Source organism: Lathamus discolor, chromosome 4 (assembly GCF_037157495.1).
Source record: "Lathamus discolor isolate bLatDis1 chromosome 4, bLatDis1.hap1, whole genome shotgun sequence".
Classification (NCBI taxonomy): domain Eukaryota; kingdom Metazoa; phylum Chordata; class Aves; order Psittaciformes; family Psittacidae; genus Lathamus; species Lathamus discolor.
The window spans coordinates 76,186,016-76,200,205 of NC_088887.1; the positions used below are offsets into that span (position 1 = coordinate 76,186,016).

Below are 14,190 nucleotides of genomic sequence, written 5' to 3' on the forward strand. Positions count from 1 at the left end.
CCAAGATAGTGACACCTCAGGGTGAAAACCACTGGGCAGCAGCCGTGAGAAACAGCAGTGAGAAAAATGCAAGGCAAACAGCCTTGCAGACACCAGGGCTGGAGAAAGAATGGAAGGAGGGACTGTATGCACGGGAGCAGAGATTCCCCTGCAGCCCATGGTAAAGACCATAATGACTCAGGTTGTCCCTCTGCAGCCCACAGAGGACCAAACTGGAGCAGATCCTGCAGCCCGTGGAGGAACCCACACTGGAGCAGGTGCCCTGAGGGAAGCTGCAGCCTGTGGAAAGCCCATGCCAGAGAAGGTTCCTGGCAGCCACTGGAAGGGAGCCCACAACGAAGAGGTCTGTTTCTGAAAAACAGCAGCTCACTGGAAGGACCCATGCTGGAGAAAAGCATGAGAAAGAAGGAATGTCAGAGATTAAGTGTTATGGACTGACCACAACCTCCATTCCACATTCCCCTGCAATGCTCAGAGTAAGGAGGTAGAAGAGTCAGGAGCAAAGACGTGACGTTGAGCCTGGGAAGAAGGGATGGCGGAAATGTGTCTAGTTTTTTCCTTTGTTTCTCACCATCTTACTTTACTTTTAATTGGCAAAAAATTAAATTAATTTTCTCCAGTTTGAGTCAGTTTTGCCTGTGACAGTAAGATGTAAGGAATCTCCCTGTCTTTACCTCAGCCGGTAAGCCTTTTCATCTTATTTTCTCCCCCTGTCCTGTTCAAAAGGGGAACAAGAGAGCAGCTTGGTAGGCATCTGGTAGCCACCCAAGGTCAACCCACTACAAATGGTTTCTACTTGGATGCAAATAACACCTTCAATTAATGCAGCTTCCTCCAGAATCACTTCTGTTAAAGTAAATTACAAATGCAAAACTGGAAAAACAGTTTGAATGTAAAGACTGAATTCTTAAACTCTCTTCATATGAATAAGACAATCTTTTTAATAGTAATCAAACTTACTGGAAGCTGCATCTAAAATAATTACGAAACTAAATATTTCAGAAGACTGGATAAAAATATTTTATAGCAAGCTGAATCCCACTGCAAAATATATTTTGTAAAGAAACTAACTAAATAGTAGTTCTACTGCTGTACAAGAACAGCACAAACCAGTATGATTAAAATTTGATATTCAAATACATATTCACCTTTCCCAATACTGGGCACGCATATTCCAGTGTAGCTAGCAGATTGTAGCTAAATGAGCTAAAGCAGTCCCAAAACTTGTTAGTTTAAGTAAGGTTCACTGTACTGTATTAAAATCCAATCACTGGTATTCTTATAATTTCTAATGTGATAAATACCAGTGAATGCTAATCTCATTAGAAGAATCTATTAATATGATATGTCCTTCCAGTTTTATTGTCTATTATAGACATATCACTTGCATTCATTGTCAACCTGACCTGTAAATTTAAAACACAGAATGAATAATGCTGCTTGTACTGCAAGTAGCTGAGGCTTCTAAGCACCTCTGCAAAGTCCAATTATTGTTCCACGTGAGTTAAAAAAGATATGGTCCTTCAATCATATGAAGAAGGACTTTTTAGGCAAATCCAGATCCCATTAGGCACAAGCTGAACCCCTAAACTCATTTCTAATTGCTTATACACTACGTGGGATGGTTGTCATTGCACAACAATAGATTCTTTAAATGGGAAGGACAACAGCAAAAGTAACAATCCTCTGCTGAAAGTATTTAGAGACAAGACAATTGTTAGACTGGCATTGCCTCAAAATTAAGTGCAATTCCTATACCATGTCTTCTTCCTCCTTACAAGTCATCACAAAAATCAAATAAATTCCATTATCTAATTAAAATATGAAATTAGGTATTGACAGCATTCTCTCCCTTTAATACAGTTGAAATAGACAATGCATTTAAGGCAGGTTTTGTCTTTTTCTTTTTCAATAACCCCAAAGAAGTACGTATGCCCCTAAAAAATCCCAAGACATATGAAATGATAGATTCTTCCAAACCAGGCAGCTAGTTAAAAACCTGGCAACGTATCCTGCTGTCAGATATTATGCAAAATGTTGCATCCATCTATAGTACAATTGGGTATTGCCTCACTGCAAAAATAAGAGATTTTCTATTCTGTGATGAAATTATAGAAGAAAGCAAAACTGTCCAGCCTTCACAGAGAGACTCCTACATTTCTGTGTAGCCCACCAAAGCTAATAAGAAGTTGAGTGTATACCATTGTGACTACTTCATCAGAGCCCTGAAGCCCTCCTTAGCCAACTTGAACCCCTTAGTGTGTCTAGTATGGATCAATACATATGCTCCCTTCCCCTTCTAAACTGGGAACGGGAATCCAAGGCATCAGAAGAAGTTTCTTTCACTTTCCGAATTGCTACTACTTCCGTGAGGTAGGGGGACTAACCCACTTGTTTTCTTTGAGATCTATAGCCAAACTTACAAGGAGTTTGAAAGAAAGTATTAAAAAATAAACTAATATATTTGAGAGAGGCAAGGAGCATAAATGATAAACTCTAAATAGGAAAATAATTTTCCTTTCCACAGTTTTGCAAATAGTAAAGTAGATCAGATTTTCTAAAGTAAGCATCAAAAAATCTGTGTCGCAGATGATAGTTTGTCATAGCTATAACTCTTCCAAAATTGTCAAAACTCTCCTTCATTTAATATTGTACTTAAAAATGAGCTGATAGAACAGTGCTCCTGTTTTGCTAAGAAAAGTTAACACAAGCAGTTTTTACCAGCTATAGCAGCAAGCAATTTAGGTGCAAACCAGGCTTTTGTAGAATCTGCACCATAATGAATACTTCCATTAGTGTCACCATACACCTAAGTAGCTGGAAAACGCTGTTTTATTTCCTGTGCTACTGCTGTCTGCACTAAATGGGTAAGAATTGACAGTATCTCCCTGTTGCATCAATGCATGTGTTTTTTCACTGTGTACTGTGCAGTGCTTTATAAGCAATGGAAGAAGAGAAAATAAAAAATACAAATTTTAGGGATTATAATTTTTATTAGCTTGTCATTTAGTGTTTTACACAAATGTGAAGCTGAAACTTAGTTTCAGAAAGCTCTGTACAATGTACACTCTTTTCCTTTTGTTATCCACGTTGAGGCATCAAAACTTCATTTAAGCACAAATCCTATTTAAAAAGCTACTACTACTTAAAAAAAAATTATTTGTCCTAAAGGAATGGGACTCTGATTAGTCTTAGTAACTTTGGTAAACTAGTTAGTGAAAAAGAAAACAAACCATGAAAAACATTATTGGGTTACTTAAATTCCTGACAAATAAGGACTATGTGGCTGGTGACCTGTTCTTCTCAATTTACCTCATAGGTATCCCGACACTAGGAGACGCATAAGCTCAAATTCATGTCCTCCTAATCACTTTTTCCTTCTCTGCCTTCCACCTATAAATCATATGTAGGTTTGAGTTTACACATAATTTTCCAAGTTATACAGTCATCTCAGAATATTCATATAACTTGTAGTGTTTTGTCTTACAAATACATAAAGACCACCTTTATGAACAACAAAAGGCATCCACCTTCATTATCATCACAGAACTGTGAAGAAAAGCTTTTCACTTTCAAGAGATGCAAAAGCATCAGCAATTCTGCACTCTAATGTGTGCTCTTGAGATTGGAAATTGAAGTATATTTTAAAAGGAGGAAGATATAACTCGGAAAATAATTACCCAACTCATTTCTAAGTGTTTAATATCCTCACAGAAATTATTCCAATATCTTACATGCAACAGTAATACTCAAGTATTTAACATATTTTTGGCACTAGCTAGCCATGAGAGGGAACTCAACTCTATACAGTGTGACAAACCAGGTCTCTGTAGATGTGCCAAAAGACAGGGACAGCTCACACAAGTATGAAATAGGCTTCTCTGTCAAGTAGGACTATCCTAATACAACATGTCACTCTGGTACTCAGCTATCTTGCCAAGTCAAAGATGGAATCTGTCCAAGGGTTTGATTTCAAAAAGACAGTAACATTGTATTAATTCCAGAAATGAAAAAAAAAAAAAAAAGGAGCCAACACATCAAATATAAAAGGGAGAGCCAATAAATCACTGGAGAAAAAAGTCAAAATACAGAGCTATTCTGTACCTGCATCATTGTTCTAACTTTGGAAGAAACTAAAAATGAAAAGGGTAGTAAAACCAAAATCTAAGGCAAAATTAACATTTAGATATGCATTTGTAATATGAAAACCAAAACAAAACTTGTGAGGCAGTCTTTCCTATTGTAACAGAAATAATAAACAGGTGGTTTAGGATTAAACACAGCTGAAAGCAATTCTGAAACTAGAGAACGCTGAATGGCTCTTGTACCACCTGCACTGAAATTTAACTTCCCAATTACCTCTATGAGGTATCTATTACTGAGCCATGCAAAGTGCAGGATACGACATACATGTATATTTAAAAAAAAAAAAAGAATAGTAAGGAAGGAAAATATTTGGAAAGTAAGCCTTCAAGAGCATGTTACTGAAAAGTGTATTAAACCAAGGCCCTAAGTATTTAAGACTGAAATGCTGTACTCTTGAGAATTATCTCATTTCATGAGAAAGAATTGCATTGCAGTCATCAACAGAGTCGCCAGAATGTATAATTCCTTAAATTTATACAGGAGTTTGAGCTATTCTAAAAGGCAGAGGGATTTTAACTATTATTATCATAACACTAAAGGCGGCACAAACTTGATTTCAGTGATCAAAGGGAAACACAGCTGCAAGTGCCACATCTTGCATGTGAATAATTTAAAGCCATGGTTCTTTGTATGTGCAGATGAAGACTCAGGTAATGTATTCCGTCACCATTTCCAATACGTACTAGAACAGCTCTTACAAAAACACTACTTTGCCTGTGCCATGGTACATTGATAAAAGCTTTTAAAAACAGAGCTAGAATGTTTAGTTATTAGTATGCCAAATCGGTGTCAAAATAGTATCATGTATCACCATTTCTGTAACCTTTCTGAGCTAAGTAAATGGACTAATTATGGCATGGTGACACACAGTGCTTACCATGCCATAATAATGACCATTAGTAAAAGAAAAATTAGACTGTCACCTACATTTAAAGTCTTATGAAGTAGTGGCCTCTATTCACTTAAAGGATGTAGGCATCGCTTCCACTAGTGACAGTTTTCAACCCTTTGTGTAGAATGTAAATATTATTTCACATATATCAGCTAGGAGTTTGGTGGTACAGCAGTATAAAATGTGATCCCTTCCAAATAAATTCGGGCACATCTTCTGCTAGAAATAGGAAACTATTCATCCTAATATAAGCATATAAATTTCCAGTATAGTCAGTAGAGTGGCCGGTGACTCCGAAGATCTCCAGAGGGAGATTTGGTCTACCTAATTTATATAGACAGACACCCAGGTATTTTCTACTATGGCATGACTTCCTAAAATTAGGAAGTCTTTATTTCATCTGTAAATACAAGCTCCAAGTAATGTCTGTTATTTTCAAAAGCAGTATCCTTTTGAGATTGTCTTCTGAAAGAAGAAATACACTGAAATGACCAAAGGTCCAATCGCCTGTAATCACAGCACTGAAATACCGTATTTACTTCATAACCTCAGTGTTTGTACTTGCAGAAAAGATAAATGAATCATGGTTTAAAATTACAGGGGAAGAAAGAAAAATAATTACCACTATTATTGCTGCCATATGCAACTGACTGCTTATCATGATTGCCTACTACAGCGATAGCTGCAGATTGCAGTACATAAGAGGATATGCACTGAACCCATTATTTGCTTACCATGAAGATAAATGAAGAAGAGCCCACCATTTAAAACTCTCCAAAACACCAGTCTGTACAAATACTCATTTTTACAAAATAAGGTGACATTGTCAAGCTATTTTCAGCTATAACTGCTTCAGCAGAATTCATGTAAGTTACCCTGATTGCACTTTGTTGCTGTGAATACAAACCTGTAGAGTCCAGAGCACAGATTATAGCAGTCAGGGTCCAATGGAATGCAAAAGTTCTATTGATTTTTGGTAAATCCACTATTTACAGAAAAAGGAGGAGGATTACTGTGACCCTCTCACAACAGAGAAGCGCACAGACACCACAGCCTGCTGGGAAGATAGTATCACTTATGCAACCAGTTTTATTTCAGTGTTTTAAAGTTTTCAATAGAATAGAACCTAGAAAGCAGAGTATGTTTAAGTGTTGTATGTTTATATGTTTTAAAGCCAATTCTTTGCTTGGAATTTTTATCTGCTCATATATATACCTTGCAAGAAAAGAGGAGATACCAGGTCACATCCCTTCTGCATTCAGGGCAGAATGGTCTTCGATCTGTTTTCTTATGTACACATTAAAGATGAGCAGGAAGAGATTTTTCAGACATCTTCTTTTGCTATTTGATAATATTTAGTAATTTTTACAATAAATATGCAGAGTCATATTTTCTGAGGTCTTACTGGTCTCCCCCTTAAATAGGGTCCCCCTTTATATTTCAGAATATTCACTTCCTTCTTGATGTTGTGCTGGGATTCTTGAAAGTAAAAAGGTAAATTTAGAGTAATTGGTGAGAAAACTGGTCATCTGCTTTGATGACAAAGAGTAAAAAAAAGGTTTCAGAAAACAATGAAGCTTTCTAATGGAATTTTTCTACCCCAGATTTACTAGAGAGAATTACAGTTTCTGGTCTAGAAGAACAGAATGTAATCAGGGTATATTTTTCAATCTGACCTAAATTATGTATTCTGAATGCAAGCTGGTCATCCTCTTCAAATTAGTCCTCCTAAAGGACTAGGCTAAAGTATTCTTGACTTAAGTATGACTTCATCTATCTCTGAGGCAACACCACAATCCATTAAGCTCCCCTTATTTAATCTGTCCATCATAAGCTTAATATGATTCATCCTTTTCATATCATAAAGGACAAAAAGGTGATCTTTTGTATTTGCATCTCTAATTTACACTCCCCATCCTCTTTTCTCAAGCAGTAAATGGTAGAGAAGAAAGCTTTTTCTGCAGTTTCTTCAGCCCCTTTATCTGAGGAATAGCAGTTATATGTCAGGTCTCTAAGGAATTTGATGTTCTCTTTATGCCCTGACCTTATTTCCATACTCAGAGCTGCAAAAAAGGAGACTATCCAATAGAAAGTTAAAAATACTTGGAGGATAGTAAGACTTCCAGTATGTAAATTATATGTCTTTCTCCCCAAGACCCACTCAAGTCTTCTGGGACATAGGCAAATAAGCTCTGAAAATGAAATACCTTATAATGGAATTGCTCTATTCCACTCTTTCAGATACTCACTTGAAGAGGAAATAACACAACTCCTAGTCTCTAGAGGAAAACAACACAACAAACTATACAGTGCAGATTTAATATCAAAGAAGTAGGGCACTCCTGATAGATGAAAGACCTTGAGACTTACCAATCTGAAATGTTTTTCTTTGCACAGTAAGTTCATAGCTCTTAATTAAGCCATAGCATCTCTTTGGAGGGAAAAAATGTATTCATTTTCTTACCATTGTAGTCACCGTTTTAATAAAGACAGAAACAAAAGCTGGAGGGCTACAAAAGATATTTCTTTTAAGGAGGAAAGAATAATGATTGCCTTTAAGCTTCAATCTGGATGCCACTTCTCCCAGAAAACAATACTGACAGAAAATAAATTTTTCTGCTGTTTTTTTCCTATTTCATCAATCTTTTCTTTGTTGTTAGAGAAGAGTTATTTTTCTTCAAATAGAGAAATAAGAACCAAGACAGTTTATCGTGAATGTGTCATTAATATTTTAATTCCAGAATCCATTTGGAAAATTGTATTTAAAAGCTGACAAGAATATAGAAACACAAAGCAATTCCTTAAGTGGAACTAAACGCACTAGGCAAGAAAGGTCTGTCTGATATTACTAATTCTTGTGTTTAGGGAATGAGGCAGAGAAGGGGAGCAGAGATCATAAAGGTGCCAAGCTTGTAGGCCCTCCCTAACTAGCCTCTCCTTTTACCAGTGCAGATGAGAGGATACTGGGTTACATGGGTCACTGATAAGAACTGCCAGTAGAACATTTCTTATCACTAAGTCTTCAAATCAGAGTGGAAGCTTGTATTTTAAAACTGAAGTACAGAGTTGTCATCAAAATAACTGTTGGTTTCAACAGAATAAGGTTTTTGCCCTGTAGTTCCGGCTATCTGTGCACATAGATACAGCACGTAACAAAAGATACTTGTAGTCCTTTAAATGTAATACAACACTATGGCTGTGCAGAACTGTATTGGAATTGACTGCCTTGTAAGCCTTAAATTTAGTAACTCACAAATATGTGCATCAGGTAATGAACACCAACTCCTTTAGCAAGCATGCTATTCTTGTTCAAACTTCTTAGGCTTTCTGTCTTGACATCTAAACAAAAAACCTTGCAGCAGGATGACTTACAAAAAAACCTAAATTTAGTAAAGAGGGAAGAGGGAAATTATGTTTTATTGTTGTTCTGGTTGTGGTTTTTTTCAAACATATGCATCCAATTAGTTCCCTAAATTATTCTGTTTGTGGTTCTGTACACTTACTGCAGTGCTGAGCTGTGGTACTCAGGTACAGACGGCTCAGCTGCCAGAGTCTGACTTCCTACACTTAACTACCATATGCAAATCTTTTAACTAAATAATTTTTAATAATTGAAGTGGGACAGAGAGCAAGTAGTGTTTTGCTGTTGAGATGCACTGAGCAATAACTTGAATTAATAATTAATCTTTAAGGTACAGTAAATTAATACTATCACCACCAGAGTCTTCAGTACTATACTACATCCATAGGTATAAACAGCTTACCTGAATAACATGTTTCAGCTTGTCAATAATTTGACTTATTACAGGATCTGTTCCCTTCACTTTTACTTCTGGATTTGCAGACTGAGCTTTGATTCCACTGCCAACCACACGATGAGTATAGCTAGTTTAATACACAAACACACACACACACAAAAATGGTTTAGTAAGTTATTCTACTCCGAGTCATCTTCTAGTTCTTATTAACTCTCATGGCACCAACATTTCATTTTAATTGGATACATTAATTTTGTGCACATATTTTCCACAGAAAAGAAATACAGCATAATTACTACATTCCATAAAGTTGTATTATTTATTATAACCTTAATTTTACTTCAAACTTTAACAAGAAAAGAGTTATCTACATATTGAAGTAAGAAGCATTCAGCCTTATGCATGAATTTTTTGTGTGCACAAACTGTCCTCCATTTTGGTTTTGCTAAATACAAGACTATATGGTGATTGTCTATGTGTATGCATGACATTTCAGGTTTTTAAAGCAAACTCCAGATTATACACACACTACCTGTTCAGAACTACACCTGAAGTTTCCTAGTGTTTTTGTGAATGCACATGCAGATATTTATTCCAAGACAACAGCCAAATTATGCATAAATTCTTTAGCATACATAACTATGTAAATACACAGTAGGCCCAACTTTACTTAAAAGATATGTAAAAAAGAAGCAACAGAAACCTAGGATATGCTCACTCAAGAAAGTACTGCTGTAGTAGGTAGAACATTGTTCCTAATACATCAGAACTCAAAATACAGAAACTACTATTAACCACCTACCGACTTCCCTTGTTATATGTAATGCTCAAGTTATGCAAGAAAACCTGAATATCTGCCTTCTTATCACAGATATTGTATATTATGCAAACACCCTCCATATGTTAGGTTTTGTCTACATACCCTACAAGAGGATAGCTCTATATATCTCCGTCTCAAAAAATATTTTGCCAGCTGCTATGCTGTAAGAAAAAGGAAAAAAACCTATCAGGAATGGAGTTCAGAAATGCCTGATTCCTGACTCTTAGATCTGCATATGAGCATAGAGAACACAGTATATTCTTATTTTTGCAGAATCTGTTTTATGAAAAACTTTTCAGGTCCTCCTAGTTGTGCAGAAAACCTTCCATGTATGCTACACAATGAATGCCATTCATCAAAACAAGGTGGCCACATAATAACAAAAGGTCTTTGATCTCTGCTTAAATGTCACCTTAAGTGAGTTTAAGGATATCCCTAAGAAGTGCTCATGGACCCAGATACCATTCCTAAAATGACAGCGGCCATGCTCATAGATATAAATTAACCCCATCACACAATGAACTCTTAAGTTTCCTATAGGTCCTGGAGAGCACAGTTTGCCTTCTATATGTATAACAAAAGTTAATAGCTTCTTTAGGCATTACACAAAGCCACTTTTTGGACTACATATTCTGCAAAAGGCATCAAAAGAGAGCTAATTTTAAGGATCAGCAAAATTTCCCCAGACTTTTTAAGGCATCAAGATCCATCAGTCTTTCATTGTTTAAGTCGTTTAAAGCATTTGGTTTCATACAGTAAACAGCAAAATTCTAGACCTTCTGCATACAGCTCTGCACGTGCTATTTAGGGAAAGTGTACTTTTTATTTCTTCTGCAAGCAATCAAGTTGAGTGGAAGCAGATATAATACCAAATTTAAATTCAATTATGTATCAAAATATCACAGCAATGATTACCTAGGATTCCAGCTTTATTCAGTCTTCATTTGAGAAAATAGTCAGCTATATCCAGTATTCAGGACATACTGTATCTGCTAAAGGTAAATACTAAAAATAATAAGCTTATTACTAAAAGCCATTATGGAACCCTTTACTGATTCACTAGGCATACTATTACTTGGAATGGATGTTAATGCTCCACAATCAGGACAGAAATGCTTAATGTACTTAATGTAGTTCACTGGAACATGGTAGTTGAGTTTTAAAAAAATCTTTATAGCACTGTTGAATACATTAAATATATGAATAGCTCATATTCTTCAGAAAGTGGTATTTTGCTTTATAACCAGACAGCTGTAGTGGTGGGGCAATTTGCCAGCTTGTACTGATGGGATACAGCTTTTTATAGGGGTGTGTACAAAATCTGCATCCTGCCTGCTAGACTTGGGGGAACACTTAATGCAGCAGTTTTGAGTAGAGTCAACAAATCTTCTGGTAACTTGTAAGGATTAAAAAAACCCAAACAACAACCAACCAAAAAAAATAAACCAATCAAAAAAACTTGTCTTCAAGGCTTTCCTCAAAAATCCTTCTTTCACAGTCATTTGTCTAAATCAAAACAGGAAATTCAAGATGGAATTCCTTCCTTCCTTCCCGTTTCCAGCTAATACTGCACTCTCCAGACAGACAGCTGTTTTAAGTCAACATCAGTTCAATGCAACACAGCAATTTCTCTTCATACTATTTCACTATAAAAGAAATCTTACAGGTTACAGCTTTCCATTCTTTATAGTGCTCTCCTTTTCTGTCTCTCAGCATGGAAAACCTATGTTCTCACATTCTGTCAGTTGGAATTCTTCAATTAACACCTTTTTTAGAATGCTGCAAACTCAACTATTACACATTTGCCTGTGAACTGCGTAACTGTGAAAAAGAATGCCCTATCTCTTTTTTTTTTTTTAAATTCCATTAACAGCACTTATTTTTCTAACTATGCAGGAAGAAATAAACCATAGAGAAGCTGAGACAATTTTATTAATTTAGCTGGGAATTACTTTTATTAATTTAGCATCTAAGAATTATCTGTCAGTGACTTGCTCAAGGCTGACCATCATTTTTTTTCAGCTATTTCCACAATGAAATCCACACCTTTCGTGGTTTAAACCGATCCACAGAGCTCGTCCACTCACTCCCCCCCCCCTCCCCTTCCCTTCCTCTACTCTCAGAGGAACAGAGAGGAGAATCAAAAAGAATGCAACTCCCATGGGCTGAGATAAGAACAGCCCAGTAACTAAGGTATAACACAAACCACCACTGCTACCACCAATAATAATAATGATAAAGGAAATAACAAGAGGAAAGAATACAACACCTCAACACCAGCCGACCAAGAACTCGCCCCCCTCACCCAACTAAGCACCGGCAGACACCTCATCCAACCCTGCAGTCCCTAGCCCTCCCGGCTAACTCTCCCTTACATCCTGGGCATGCTGTGCTGTGGTATGGAATACCTCTTTGGCTAGTTTGGGTCAGGTGTCCTGTCTCTGCTTCCTCCCGGTCTCTCCTCCTCCCTGGCAGAGCATGAGGCTCAGAAAGTCCTTGGCCAGACCAAACATTTGAGCAGCAACTAAAAACATCGGCGTTATCAGCACTCTTCCCAGGCTAAAAAATCAAAACACAGCACTGCACCAGCTACTAAGAAGGAGAAAAATAACTGCTACTGCTTAACCCAGGACAGTATCCACCCCTCATTCCATACCATTCACGTCATGCTCAGATCCCACATTTTCAATATACCATCACTCTTATCTCAGTGCACTCTTATCTTAGTGCATGGACCAGTCCCTATAAAGCTGTTGAGTCCATCTGGTCCATGATGTCTGGCTCCATCTCTTATAACAGTCTCTCAGAGCAGGAGAGGCTGTGTGCAGTGTTCACACTCATGAATAACCTGGGCAATAGCGTCCATTGCTAAGTCAACCCCTCGACCATGAGTCCATCTTTATGCTGCATCTCTGCCCTGATGGCCTGAAGTGTCATGGGCCCACCAGGCTCAAAATAATTCACTGCCCCCTTCAGCAGTTTCTGCAGCTTGTTGCTGGGGACTCCATACAGCTGCTTTCCATCTCCGATGCTTCCAAAGCACTGGACAGGCCCAGTGGACCAGATACTCACTCATACTGTCCCACACACCCTGCCACTCGTGACTGTCCAGCCTTGGGGAAAATCTCCTGCTCCTTCTGTATCGTCATCTAACTCTAGACAATACCCAAACCTGACTCTGCTTAACTTCTGAGATCAGACAAAATGGCCGTGGGTAGAACACGCTCTGTGTGTGTGCCAACATGCTGATCCCCATCACAGTCAGCAGGCAGGTCCCAAGGGTACCCAAAGGCCATTCAAACCCTTCAGAACCCTCCAATGACGCTGCTGTACTTGTCCCTGGGGCTGGTGCAGCTGCCGTGCTTGCCGGCTCTCCCACCACCAGCTTCTCTTTCCCTGGGTGCAGCTCTTCCTCCTCTGCCTTGCTGGAAAGTGCTGCCTGGGCTCCTGCATCTTCCTGGGGCTCGGCGGGCGGCTCCCCGAGGACGCTTTCGGCCGCCGCAGGGCTCGGCTCCTCCGCGGGGCTCTGCTCCTCCGCGGGGCTGGGCTCGGCTCCTCCGCGGGGCTCGGCTCCTCGGCCGCCTCCTCCCGCTGCTCGGCAGCCGCCTTCCTCCCGGCCTCCGGCCCCGCTCCCGCCGCCGCCTGGTCCCCGGGGCCGCTCTCCCGGGCCGCTTCGGCCGCCGCCGGCTCCCGGGGCCGCTCCCCCTCGGCTCCCCGCAGCCTCACGGAGACGGAGGCGAGGGCAAGGGCCAGGGCGGTGAAGAGCAGCGGGACGGCCGGGTACGAGTCCACGGCCATGTCCATCCCGCCCTGCTGCCGGAGCGCGCCCGTATTACAAGACTGCCATAAAGTACAGTGAAACAAGAACCTTAGCCCAAGCCCTACACTTGATAAACACTAACACAGCAAATACCGGCTCTAAGTAATGTACAGCACTCTGAAACTGTGAGATCAAGAGAAACAACTCTGAGGGCCAATAAATCAGCCTTGTGACGACTATTAATCCAGTCATCTCTGTTGTTATCTCAACCCTTCGAGCCCCACGTTGGGCGCCAAAAAGAACTGTCGAGGTTTAAACCAATCCACACAGCTCGTCCACTCACTCCCCCCCCCTTCTTTTCCTCCTTCTACTCCCGGAGGGCCAGAGAGGAGAATCGGAAAGAATGCAACTCCCACAAGTTGAGAAAAGAACAGCCCAGTAACTAAGGTATAACACAAACCACTATTGCTACCACCAGTAATAATACTGATGAGGGAAATAACAAGAGGAAAGAATACAACACCTCAACACCAGCCGACTGATAACTCGCCCCACTCCCCCCAGCCAAGCACCAACCGATATACCTTGTCCAACCTTGCAGTGAGTTAGCCCTTCCGGGGTAACTCTCCATTACACCCTGGACATGACATGCTGTGGTATGGAATACTTCTTTGGCTAGCTTGGGTCAGGTGTCCTGTCCCTGCTTCCTCCCAGCTTCCCTCCTCCCTGGCAGAGCATGAGGCTCAGAAAGTCCTTGGCCAGACCAAACATTTGAGCAGCAACTAAAAACATTGGCATTATCAGCACTCTTCCC

The 14,190-nt window shown here is 39.3% G+C and overlaps 1 protein-coding gene across 1 annotated transcript in view; it reads right to left on the minus strand.

Annotated features, from left to right (window-relative positions):
• Positions 1-14,190, minus strand: part of GPC5 (glypican 5) — a 654,600-nt gene that overhangs the window by 435,775 nt on the left and 204,635 nt on the right. Inside the window, exon 6 of the mRNA XM_065678069.1 lies at positions 8,803-8,923. Within this exon, the coding sequence (XP_065534141.1) occupies positions 8,803-8,923 (121 nt within the window). The remainder of the gene's footprint in view (positions 1-8,802; positions 8,924-14,190) is intronic.